We start from the raw sequence: 11,598 nt of genomic DNA on the forward strand, positions 1-11,598 counted from the left end.
TGTTTGCCTCCGGGGCCCAGCGTTGGCTCAGCCCCCTCTGAAGCCCTTTGCTCCTCTTCCTGCCCTGCGGCTCTGGAACAGGCCCGCCCGTCCTGTGCCGAGGGCCCTGCCTCTGTTTAATTCATCATTCCTTCCGCACTCTAGGACCTTAGGGGCGAGGTAGACGACCCTTGAAGTGGTGCTCATGAAGACCCTGTGGGTCTTTGCTCCCTGTTGCAATTTTCCCCAACGTCCATTCTGGCTGCAGTTGTCCCTGCCGGGTGTCGGGGTGAACGCTGGGGGAGCGTGTGGTGGCCGGCCTGCTGTGCTCAGACCCTTGTCCCTGTGAGCGCCTCTGAGCCAGACTCCCGGCCAGCTCCTCCTGTCCAGGCCGGCTACGGTGTTCCCAGCCTCTCCCTGCCGCGCAGGCTGCCTCCTCCGTCACCACCCTGTGGGCCCGTGACCGCAGCTTCGCCACCTCCTTGACTGGGCGTGCCACCCCCCATGCATCAGAACCGGCCACATCCCGTTTTCCTCCTGTAAAGCAGCATTTTTGTGAGTGGTGGGGAGGCTGAGTTCCTGACCACTCAGGCAAGACACCAGTCTCTACTTCACCGTGTCTTGGTAGCTCAGACGATACAAGCACTTGTCTCAAAAATGAGTGGTTTTGGGGTTTTTTTTTGTTTGTTTTTAGATTTTTATCCATTTGAGAGCAAGCATGAGAGGCGAGGAGGTCAGAGGGAGAAGTAGACCCCGCGGAGCCGGGAGCCCGATGCGGGACTCCATCCCGGGACTCTGGAATCATGATCCGAGCCAAAGGCAGTTGCTTAACCAACGGGGCCACCCAGGCGCCCTCAAAAATGAGTTTTTTGAGAAAACTTGAGTTCATCCCAGAGGAGCCATTTGGGGGGAAAATAAAATTAGATCCCTACTTCATTCCCGGTTTCCAAAATTACTTCCAGGCAGCTGAAAGTTTTCAATATAAAAAAATGAAACCAGAGGAAAACCTGACATTTTAGAATCTATCCGTGTTGGGGAGAATAATGAACATTGTGAAAAAGATGGTGGAGGCGTTGGGGGCAGTGATGCTGGTTCTAGTACAGAAGTGAACTTGAAAGAACGAGCACTTGGCGGTCAGGAAGGTGGGGCCTGCAAAGAATCAGGCCAAGGTGTAACCCCAGAGGAGTGGCCAGCCTCCCTCACCGGGACAAGGCGGCGAGTGTCAGACCCTCCCACACAGGGCCTGGCCGTGAGAAAGCTCACACACTGTCCCTGGGATCAGCCGCGCGTAGCTTCCCTATCTGGACTCCGATGCGTACGAAATGCTGTCGGTACAGGGGTGGTCACGCCTCAGTCTGCCGCCACGGATTGCTGGAAACCACCTCGGCTCTGGGAAGATGTATCCGGGGGACAGGCCCCCGCGGCGAGACGCGCGAGTGGAGAATGCGCCGGGAGGAGAGGGCAGCTGACAAGGCGCACGCGGGAGAGCACACGGCAGGTCGCGGTTTGCCGCCGTTTCACGGCATCACACGTATGTGTACATGTGTGGCACGTGGCACGCACAGAACAGCTCGGGTCTTGTTCTGCTTTCTTCAGTAGGCTCTGCGCCCGGCGTGGGGCTTGAACTCGCAACCCCGAGACCAAGAGTCACCCGCTCCCAGCAGCCTGCTGGGTGCCCCTGCGTGGTGCTCCTTGGGAAGGACAGGTCCCAAACACCACAGTGGTGGTGGTCTCAGGAGGGAAGAAGGGTGACACCCTCCCTTACCTTAAGAAGTCTGAGTTATGTGCATTTATTATTAATATAATTTTAAGGAAAAACACTAAAACAACAAAGAGGTTTATTCAGCCAGACATAACTCCTTTTGACAAATACACTGTTCCCATCTCTTAGTTTGGAAGTGTCTTATAAGGCGGAGCTCCCGTAGGTCAGGAAGGGCATGCACGGGCTCCACGGTCATGGACGGACCCATGGGGGCACCCCGTCTGCGCCTGAGTTCTGTCCAATTCCTCTCTGCCTTCCCCACAGCACAGCGTTATCGGGATCCTCTGGGATCTCGAATCCCGGCATCGTGGCCCCTTAACAGGCAGCCAGCGTGGCGGTCGGGTAGGCGAGGTCGGGGTGTCTCACTCGGGGTCCCGCTGGGGATGACGAGTGGCCCACCTTCCCGACCTTCTCTCCCGAGCCTGGGCCGGGGTTAAAGGAGGCGGCCCCTTTAAGGACTGCGCGAGGCCCCTCCCTGCGCGGAGGTCAGCTGAGTGTGCGTGTCACATGACTCTGGGGTCTCTTCCGCCCTCTGAAGTTGGGGCCCCATGTGCCGCCGCGAGGGGCCCCGCTGGCGCTGGGGGCGCGGTGCCCCCGGCCCCACACTTCTCCTGAGCCTGCTGGCGTCTGCAGCCCCGCTCGGCCTGCTGGGGGACGAGACCCGCCAGGTGAGGGACGAGACCCACCGGGTGAGGGGCTAGAGCCCTGGGCGCTCCGGCAGACGCTGGCCTGGAAGGGCACCCGGGCAGCAGGGGGCGCAGGGGGCTGCTAGTGCCCACGGGAGCGGGTTGCAGAGGGCGGGGGCTCCCTGTCTTGCCCTGATGGCCCGGAGGGACCCAGGCGGGCCTTTCCTCACCCCCCAGCCCTGCGCCCTCATCTGCCCGCCAGGGTCAGGGCGTCCGGGGCTCTGTCCACCTCTGCGCCCCTTACCTCTCCCCATCCCCCCAAACGGCTTCAACCTGTGTCCTTTTCCCTACCCCATGATCCAGGTATCTCTGGAGGTCATCCCGGACTGGCAGGGGCCCCCCCAGAACCTGCTGCACATCCGGGCGGTGGGCGCCAACTCCACGCTGCACTACGTGTGGAGCAGCACGGGGCCCCCGGCAGCCCTGCTGGTGGCCACTGACACCCCCCGCAGTACCCTGGCCGTCAACTGGAGCCGCCTGCTCTCCCCGGAGCCGGACGGGGGCCTCACCGTGCTCCCCACGGACAGCGTCCGGTTCTCTTCTGCCATTGTCTTCACCAGGGTAAGGAGGCTGGGGAGAGCCAGGGGGAGGAGCAGAGAATTCATCGGGGTGCCGGGGGAGGGTACTGAAGACTGTCAAAAATGGGACCCTGGGGGTTGGGGTCTGCAGGGGGGTGGGGGTGGGAGGTGGTTCGGGTGCAGCGGGACACAGCAAGCCCCTCCCACGTCACCCCGCCCACCAGCTGTTTGAATTTGATGACACCAACACATCGGAGGCGTCTGCCAAGCCTCCGGGAAAACCGTATCCCCCGTATTCCCTGGCCGAGTTCTCCTGGGACAACATCACAGACTCTCTGGACCCTGCCACCCTGAGTGCCACGTTTCGAGGCCACCCCATTCGTGACCCCACCGGGGCTTTTGCCAACGGCAGCCTGGCCCTCAGGGTAAGGTGTGGGGACTCAGAGGAACCCGGAAAGCTGGTTTGTGAGGGTGGGGAGGGCCTGCAGATACAGACCCCGCTTCCCATGCCTCCCCACTCCAGGTGCAGGCTTTTCCTGGCTCCGGCCGGCCGGCCCAGGCCCCACGCCTCCTTCATTCAGCGGACACCTGCCAGCTCGAGGTGTCCCTGGTTGGGGCCGCTCCCCGGGGAAACCGTTCCCTGTTTGGGCTGGAGCTCGTCACCCTGGGCCAGGGCCCCGACTGCCCGTCCATGCGAGAGCAGAGCTCCATCGATGACGAGTACACGCCTGCTGTCTTCCAGGTCAGGCTTCCGGCAGGGTGGGGGCCGCAGGAGGAGCCCGCGGGGCCAGAGGTGCCGGTCGGTCACCACGTACCAACGGGCAACTAGTTTAGCAGCTTTAGGTGCTTTAGTCACTGTGGCCTGAGGAGGGCTGAGGAGGGAGCTGCGCACAGGCTTGCAGAGGGCAGGGCTAGGAGGCACCCGGTGCTTCCCATCCAGCTCCCACTTCTACAGAGGACAGACTGAGGCTCTGTGCACGTGGCCTTCGGTCCTGGAGGTGGCCCCGGCCCCAGGCCAGACAGTGACAGCAGGAGGCCCAGAAGGGTCCACACAGGGTGTTGTTCTCATCCTGTTGTTTTTCTTTCTCCCCAGTTGGACCAGCTGCTGTGGGGGTCCCCCCCATCAGGCTTCATGCAGTGGCGGCCAGTGGCTTTCTCCCAGAGGCAGAGGGGCCGGGATTCAGCCCTGCCCTGCCAAGCTTCCCCACTGCGCCCCACCTCGGAGTACCCTCTCCCCCAGTCCCCCATTGTCCGAGCCTTCTTTGGGTCCCAGACCAACTTCTGTGCCTTCAATCTGACCTTTGGGACTTCCACAGGCCCCGGCTACTGGGACGAACGCTACCTCAGCTGGTGAGGGCCAGGGCGGGGCCGGGGCCTTGGGACTGGACGTGGGGGAGCCGGGCCTCCCGGTCTTCCCACCTAACCTGCTGGCCTGCCTTTCCCACTCTGCTTGCCTAGGTCCATGCTTCTGGGCGTAGGCGCTCCTCCGATGGACAGCTTGTCCCCGCTCATCTTGGGCATCATGGCGGTGGCCCTGGGGGCCCCGGGGCTCATGTTGCTGGCAGGAGGCCTGTTTCTGCTGCTGGGCCACAAGCAGTGCTCCGAATACCAGCCTATCAACTGAGGCCCGCTCGCCGGGGCAGGGGATATGCACTTCGGGCCTGCCTCGCCGGTCTGCCGAATGGAGGGTCAGCGGCTCCCTTCTCCATCCGGCTTCCCTGCAGGACCTCAGAGACCACCCCCAGGGGTGGCTTCCTTCATCCTCCGGGGAGGGAAAAGCAACAGGGTGACGGCTAGAGGTGGGGAGGGTCCCTTGGCATCCCTTCCCGCCCCTCGAGCCCTGTTTCCCAGGATGGGACTCGGGCCTAACGAGAGGCCTCTGACTGGTTGGCCACCCTGGAAGGGACGAAATAGACTCTTTTTCCCCCACAAGGGCTCGTCGGTCAGTGTGCGGGCTTCATGGGTGGGGGGGCGGTGCTGGTTCCAGGAACCGAAGGCTGAGGTGTGGGCATGGGAGGTGTGTGCAGCCCCCTCTCTTCCCTCCAGCACGCCCCTCTCTGTCCTGTGGGGCAGGGGGTTCTGGACCAGTTGGCTCAGACCAGGAAGGGACACCTGAGAGTGGGGTTCAAACATGAATAGTGAGGGGGGACCGTGGCGGTCATTTATTGTCACACGTTCACACAGGGTTCCCATCGGCCACCGCACCCTGCAGGCACCCCAGCCACCGTGTGCGTGGGCGCATGCACACATACCCCTGCCCCTCTCTGGACGGAGGCTTCCCCTCCCCTCTGCAGGTTGGAGGTGGGGGGTTGGGGGCCTGACTGGGTCGGAAGGGAGCAGGCGGCAGCTCTGGGCTGGGGCAGCTTCGATCATCTTGACCGAAGCTAAAAGTCCTACAGGGGCCCGTGGTGGAGGGTCCTGAACCCAGGCCCGCAGGAAGGTTTCCGCCAAACGTATAAGTCCCCTGTGATCAGATGCCCAGGCTTTACCTTGGGCACGGGCACTACTGCCAGTCTTCCTGCGGCCCATGGCACAGAGATAGTCGGCGGAGGCTCTGCCTGCGCGGCCTCATGGGGGCTGGAGCGTGGGGCGGAGGTCAGCACGGGGGTCCTGGAGGCAGCGCCAGGGGTGGGGGGTGTTGCTCAGGAGGGAACCATGCCCCTGCTCCCTGTGCCACCCCCTGCCCTCAGCCCGCAGAGGGGCATGGCTGTCCACCTCTTTCCCTGCAAGAAACCAGCTGAATTCCCTCCCGACGGCCGAGGGCTCCCGAGGTGACGGGGGAGAGCAGGGGGCAGACGGGCAATCCTGGGGCTTGTCCCCCGAGGCACCGAGGCTGGGGGAGCCGAGTGGGGGCCTCAGCCCCAGGGACGAGGCCTGAGGTCCAAGGCCGAGCGGGCGTGGTCGGGGTAGTCCAGGCGGCTCTCGGCAGCGGCGAGCATGCGCTCGGGCTCCACCACGAACATGTAGTACAGGTTCCACACCAGCATGGACAGCAGCGGCAGGAACGTGAGGCCGTAGCCAAAGCCTCGAAAGGAGCGGCCCACGGCGAAGGTCAGCCAGTATATCAGCCTGGGGGCAGCGGGAAGAGGAAGTGCGTCAGCCGGCTGACTTGCGGGCTGATGGGGGCGGCAGACACGACACGACGTGGGCCCTAGTGTGGACATCCCGCATCTCCAGGAGGCCCTCGTCATTCCCTCCCTCTCTGCTGACTTTCCGTATTTAAGTCTGGAACTTCAGCGTAGGTGGGAGACCTTTCTGTGGTTCGGAAGGCAAAGGCAGCAGCGAGGACGGTGAAGCGCCCCCGTCCCGACCCCTGCCCTCGGCCACCCGCCTCCCCTCCACCCGCCCTTGGACGTCCAGTAACCCCGCGGCCTGTGAGTCAAGGCTTTCTGTGCAGATGAGCAAGCACAAGGCGGATGTTCTCCTTTTCCCGTTTTGAGGGTCGGTAGCACACCGTACAGACCGTTCGCGCCACTGCCTGTCCAGGTTAGGGTTGTAGCCATACATAACGCACTTCCTCGCCTCTCACAGCCGGACCGTACCCCACTGTACTGGTTTCTCGTTTGGCAGATGAAGAAACAAAGACTCCAAAGGGATTAAGTAGAACTGGCCCAAGGTTGCACATCAGGGAAATACTAAAACTGTGATCTGAACCCAAGCCTGAGCATCACCCTCTCTCCTGCCATGTTAGAGGACAGAGACAAAAAGAGTAAGGAAGCCGACTTCAAGAGGCCTGGAGCCAAAGGGATAGGCCTTTCCACTCTTGGAAGATCCATCCCAAATACACACCCCTAGGGCCAGGAGGACAGCAGCCGCCTCTTGTCACATGAAGGACCACTCGCCACAAAATGCCTGTGCCTCCACTCTAACTCGTGGGACGGGGAAGAGCCTCGGCCCGGGCTGGCAGGTGCAACGGGACACTGGGTTCCAGCGGCTGAGCCCTCCCCGAGCACCAGACTCCCGCAAGCTCTGCGTGAAGTCCCTGTTGAAGTCCCATGCTCCGCAGGGGTGAAGCCCCACGCTCCACAGGGGTGAAGCCAGGCAAGAGCGTTCAGCACCTTGCAGGCGGTAGGGAAGGAAGGGCCCTGTGGGGGACACACGGAGGGGCTGTGCTCCAGGCCCCATGGCTGCCGGCGGGCCTCCCCTGACCTGCTGGGCTTCCCTCGCCGTGAACTGGGTGAGAAAGGCCAGACAAACGTCATGGCTGCTTAAGCCAGCTTCTGTCTGAGGCCGGCGCTCCCCAGGACGGACATGGGCACACGGGAGGGTGAGTGGCATAAGTAGGAACACGTTCATCTGGGGGAACATCTGGGAGAAAACAGGCTTCAAGATGGCCGGGAGGCTGGTGGGACAGACGGCCACTGGACTCCAATCAGAAGAACGGCACACGGATGCTAGCTCAAGAGCAAGAATGTTCTAGCACTTAAAGGGACCAGGAATCCTGCATGAAAAGTAACAAAAGGAGGGATGCCTGGGGGGTTCAGTCGTTAACTGCCTTCGGCTTGAGTCATGATCCCAGTGTCCTGGGATCGAGTCCCACATTGGGCTCCCTGTTCAGCAGGGAATCTGCCTCTCCCCCCCACCCGTCACGGCCCCTGCTTGTGCGCACCCTCTCCCTCTCTCTCTCACTCTCTCTCTCTCACAAATACAAGCTTAAAAAAAAAAAGTAACAAAAGGAAATACATTAGGGAAAAAACAAAAAGATCTGCGTGTGCCTTCAGAAATTCAAAAGTGCTTTCTGGGTTCGCAGCAGTTCATGTGGAAACGCCCCACAGGGTTTCGGGTGACTTCCAGACAAAAGCAGAGGAACGAGAGCCAACGTGGCTCCATGTGTACCAGCAGGAGGCCAGTGCCAGTGACCACGGCTCTCTGGCCAGAGGGAAGGTCACAGGACACTGAGGCACAGGAAACTGTGGACGGGGGGGGGGGGGGGGGGGGGGGGGGGGGAGTGGGGACTTGGAGCACTGGTGTCAAATACCTGAACGGCCCTGGGCAATTCCAGAGTCGAAGTCAGGACAGCGGTTTATAACACAAAGACAAGACTCTCTAGTAACTGGGGCCTTTACACAGACGCGGAACTGAGCATCGGTCACAGGGGGTGTCTAACTAGAGGCTAGCAGGGGGGGGAGGTTGATGGAGGTGACACCTGGCAGCCTTTCCAGTTTTGGGTTGGTCCTTGTCTCTCTAAAACAATTTCCTTTGGGAACACAGAGCGGGTCACCTGCTGCCAGGTGAGGTCAGGGGCAAGGAAGAAAGCGGACTCACCGATGCAGGGGGCACATCCGGGCTAATGCGGAATCCCGAGGGCTCCCTGCCTCCCGTCTCCCCAGACCAAATGCCGGGGTCCCTCCAGCACCACCGCCTCCCCCAGCCCCACCCCGCCGGCCAGCTCACCGGGAGACGGCAAAGAGACCGGTGAGCAGGGGGAGCAGTTTGAGGGTCTCCTGGGGCAGGTAGGTGGAGAGCACGGCCAGGTTGAAGAAGTACAAGATGAAGAGCTGCACCGACTGGGCCACGAAGCGCCGGTGGATCTCCACCTCCCGCCGCCGCTCCCCGAACGGCCGCAGGGCCGAGAAGCACAGCAGGCTCAGCCCGTACACCAGCAGCCCTGGCGGGTCGGAGAGCGCATGGTCAGCCCGGGAGCCCGCAGGCGGGAAGCCTGGGAGGGCTCGCGGTGTGGGGGGTGAGGGTGGGGCCGCGGACCCCGGGGAAGGGGAGCTCCCGCCCCCGGCCCCGGCCCCGCTCCCTGCTCCCCGCCGGCTCACCCAGGATGATGGGGAAGGTGGCAAAGACCCCGCAGCGCAGCGTGTAGATGAGGCGGGAGCTCATGGTGGGCAGCCGCGGGGCGTCGAAGGGCAGGAAGGCGTAGGCCCCGTACAGCAGGCAGGGGAAGAGAACAAGCGCGGCTCCCACCGAGGCCACGGCCCTCAGCCCGTCCCGGCCTCCGCAGCCCCCGCAGCCCCCGCAAGTGTGGCCCGGCGGCCTCACCACGGCCTCGGCCCACTTGCGCTCACAGGGCTCGGGCTGGGTGGGCCGGGCGGGCAGGCAGGCCCGGCGGCCCTCGCCCTCGCCGGCCTCACAGCGCACAGCCGGGTCCTCCTGGGGCCGCCGTTCGATGCACTGGAGGTCAATGGGCACGAAGGCCCGGGCCGCCTTCTCGGGCAGCAGGATGGCGTCATCTTCGGACAAGTCCTCTAGCTTGGTGGGTGGCTCTGACCGGAGGGGCTCGGGCTCCATGTCCCGCCACCCGGGGGGGTCTGGGAACAGGGCACTGGGCGGGGGGCCGGTCCCCCAGGGCAAGGTGGCCGCCTCGCTCACTGTGCTGTCAAGGCCATCCTCAGGTCCCTCTCCGGCCGTGGTAGACCCAGCTGAGGACCCCACCTTGGAGGATGCGGCTCCATGGGTCTCGGCCTCACCTTCCCCTTCTGGCTGACGGCCATTGGGGACCAAGGCCTGGGGTGGGCTCTTTTCCAGGGCCTCAGACCCCTTCACTTCCAGCAGGGCCAGGGTCTCGGGTTCTGTCATCCTGGGGCCTCACTCCTGGGGTCTACCATGAGGGCCTATCACCCTGGAGGGAGCAGAAGAAAGCTCTGTCAGAAGTTCCTGGTTTCTGGCCCTCGGGACAGGTTGATAGAATCGGAACTGTCTGGGGCAGCTGGTCTCATGGGCTCTGGCCTCTTCTGGGACCTTCGGGAGAACATGGGGCCAGAAAAGGTGTTGAAAAGAAGAAGGTGGGAGGGAGGTGAGCAGCTGAAATGGAGACCCCCGTTCTGCGTCAAATGCTCCCCAGCAGGAGCGGGTGAGTCAGGGGGCACAGGCGCTGGCAACCGCGGCCTCGGCCAGCTCCCACCCACACTGTCTACTCCCTCCACCAAAACCCCTGGGGTCACAGCCCCCCTCCTGCAAAAACAGGAGGAAGAAGGGTTTTCTAGAGCTTTGCCAGGACCTCCCTTCCCACCAGCGGCCTCCCTGCCCCTCCATCTCCAATCCTTCCCGTCTTCTTGGGGATCCCTGCTTGGAACTCTCCTGGTAACCGATCCCACTGATCTGCCTACAACTCTGTCCCAAGGATCCGGCAGCGGCCGTGCGCCCTGCTCTTTCGTCTCCAAGGTGGGCACCGGGGCAGTCTCCACTCTCTTCACCAGCCCCTGTCCGCTGTCCTCCATCTCCAGAGGGCCTGGGGCTGTCCCTTCTGAGTTCTGGGCCTAATCACGGCTGTTCCCCATGCCTCCTCTCCTTTCTTTCCTCCCTGTTTTCTCCATCTCACTCCTGTTTGATGGGGCTGGGCCCCTTCCCCCCACCTCCTCAAGGGCCTCTGCCTCTAGCCATGTAGACCCATGATACCCTCTTACTTTCCATCTGGAGAGACGGAGGGTCCCCAACGTCTGGGAAGGAGCTGCCCGGCTCCCTGCTGGCTCTGCAAGTGTTCCTCTCAGTCTCTCTCCCTTTACCTGTGTCTCCAAACCTGTCTGACCAGAGCAGGTGGGGCCCAGATTAAAGGGGCAGGACCCGCCCTGCTGAATCTGCCGACAGAAAAAGCATTGTCGGAGGACGTCGTCATCCTCTCTGAAAGTGGGGGTGCAGCTGGGCGTACAGGGGAGCGTGCGGTCCAGGCACATGGGATGTGTGGGGGCCCGAAGCTCGGCAAAGCAGAGCGTAAAGAGTGGGTCTGTACGTGAAAGGGTGCTTGGAGTAGGTTGGGAGACCCAGAAAAGAAGTGGAATTTCTACCGTTATCCAAGAATATTTGTGGAGCACCTGTTTCTAGCCAGGCACTATTCTGGGCACAGACACAGGAGACAAGATGACAGGCAAGGTCCCTGCCCTCCAGAAGCTTATTGTATTGGGGTCCCAGGTAATGAAGAGCCTAACCTGTCAGACGACTAGAGTAGAGAAAAACTTCTTAGCCAAGATGACATTTAAGCTGTGACCTCATGGGAAATAAGGAGTGTCCTAAGGAGGGGACAGCAGGAGAAAGCCCAGCCTAGGTGGTTTCAGGAACAAAAAAAGGTCGGTGCAGGAGATGGAGGGGAAGGGAGGTTATGTTCCCGTCATAACTCACAAAGACCCCAAAACACCTTGCTTTGTAGCCTGGGTGCAAGGTTAGGAAAGCAATCAGAATCCAAGGTGACCTTCCAAGGCAGAGGGCGCGTGGCCGCTCACGGCCGTGGGGGCTGCTCGCTCCCGTGGGGCCTCACCCCCGCGCCGTCGGAGCTCCGGGAGGGCGGGACAGGGTCTGGGCCGCTCGCCCCGCATCGCGTGGCCGGGTGTGACTGTTCGCGGGGCTGCTGAGACGCGCGGGTGTGGGTCTGTGCGACGGGAGCCCGGGAGCCGCGGGCGCGGTCAAGGCTGGCGTCCCGGAAGGCCGTCCGCTCGCGGGCCGCCTTGTGAAGGGAACTTTCAGGGACACTTGGGTTTGTTCGCGGGACCGCGGGGGGTGGGGGAGGGGGGAGGGGGGAGGGGAGGGGAGGGGTCGGCCGCGATCCGAAAGCGCCGCGGCTCCAGCGGGGGCTGGGGTGAAGGGTCGGAAGGACGGACCGGGGCCCCCGCAGGACGGAGCAGAGCCTCGCTCCTAGCTGCGGCCATCTGCCGCCCCGCAGCCCAGCTCCAGCCCCTCGCCGGGCCCGCCGTCTGCTCGCGGCCGGCGTTGTCAA

The 11,598-nt window shown here is 62.8% G+C and overlaps 2 protein-coding genes across 6 annotated transcripts; one reads left to right on the forward strand and one right to left on the reverse strand.

Annotated features, from left to right (window-relative positions):
• The first annotated feature begins 2,233 nt into the window (after positions 1 to 2,233).
• On the forward strand, positions 2,234 to 4,877 carry GLMP (glycosylated lysosomal membrane protein). Of its 2 annotated transcripts, XM_059413665.1 has the most exons (6): positions 2,235 to 2,409; positions 2,731 to 2,988; positions 3,170 to 3,370; positions 3,469 to 3,687; positions 4,039 to 4,295; positions 4,404 to 4,877. In XM_059413665.1, exons 1-6 carry the CDS (start codon positions 2,290 to 2,292, stop codon positions 4,567 to 4,569), a joined length of 1,221 nt encoding a protein of 406 aa, XP_059269648.1. In that variant the 5' UTR covers positions 2,235 to 2,289; the 3' UTR covers positions 4,570 to 4,877. The 2 variants fall into 2 exon arrangements, with proteins under 2 accessions (XP_059269649.1, XP_059269648.1); XM_059413666.1 differs by lacking the exon at positions 4,039 to 4,295 and having other exon boundaries at positions 2,234 to 2,409.
• A 187-nt stretch (positions 4,878 to 5,064) lies between these two features.
• TMEM79 (transmembrane protein 79) lies at positions 5,065 to 11,304 on the reverse strand. Of its 4 annotated transcripts, none has more exons than XM_059413671.1 (4): positions 11,143 to 11,304; positions 8,711 to 9,513; positions 8,340 to 8,553; positions 5,065 to 6,014 (listed from the first exon to the last, which is right to left on the reverse strand). In XM_059413671.1, the coding sequence occupies exons 2-4, from the start codon at positions 9,468 to 9,470 to the stop codon at positions 5,801 to 5,803; spliced, it is 1,188 nt and encodes a 395-aa protein (XP_059269654.1). In that variant the 5' UTR covers positions 9,471 to 9,513; positions 11,143 to 11,304; the 3' UTR covers positions 5,065 to 5,800. The 4 variants fall into 4 exon arrangements, with proteins under 4 accessions (XP_059269654.1, XP_059269653.1, XP_059269652.1 ...); XM_059413670.1 differs by having other exon boundaries at positions 11,077 to 11,165; XM_059413669.1 differs by lacking the exon at positions 11,143 to 11,304 and adding an exon at positions 11,023 to 11,118.
• Between the last annotated feature and the right edge of the window lie 294 nt (positions 11,305 to 11,598).

This window comes from Mustela nigripes, chromosome 10, assembly GCF_022355385.1.
Source record: "Mustela nigripes isolate SB6536 chromosome 10, MUSNIG.SB6536, whole genome shotgun sequence".
Taxonomy (NCBI): domain Eukaryota; kingdom Metazoa; phylum Chordata; class Mammalia; order Carnivora; family Mustelidae; genus Mustela; species Mustela nigripes.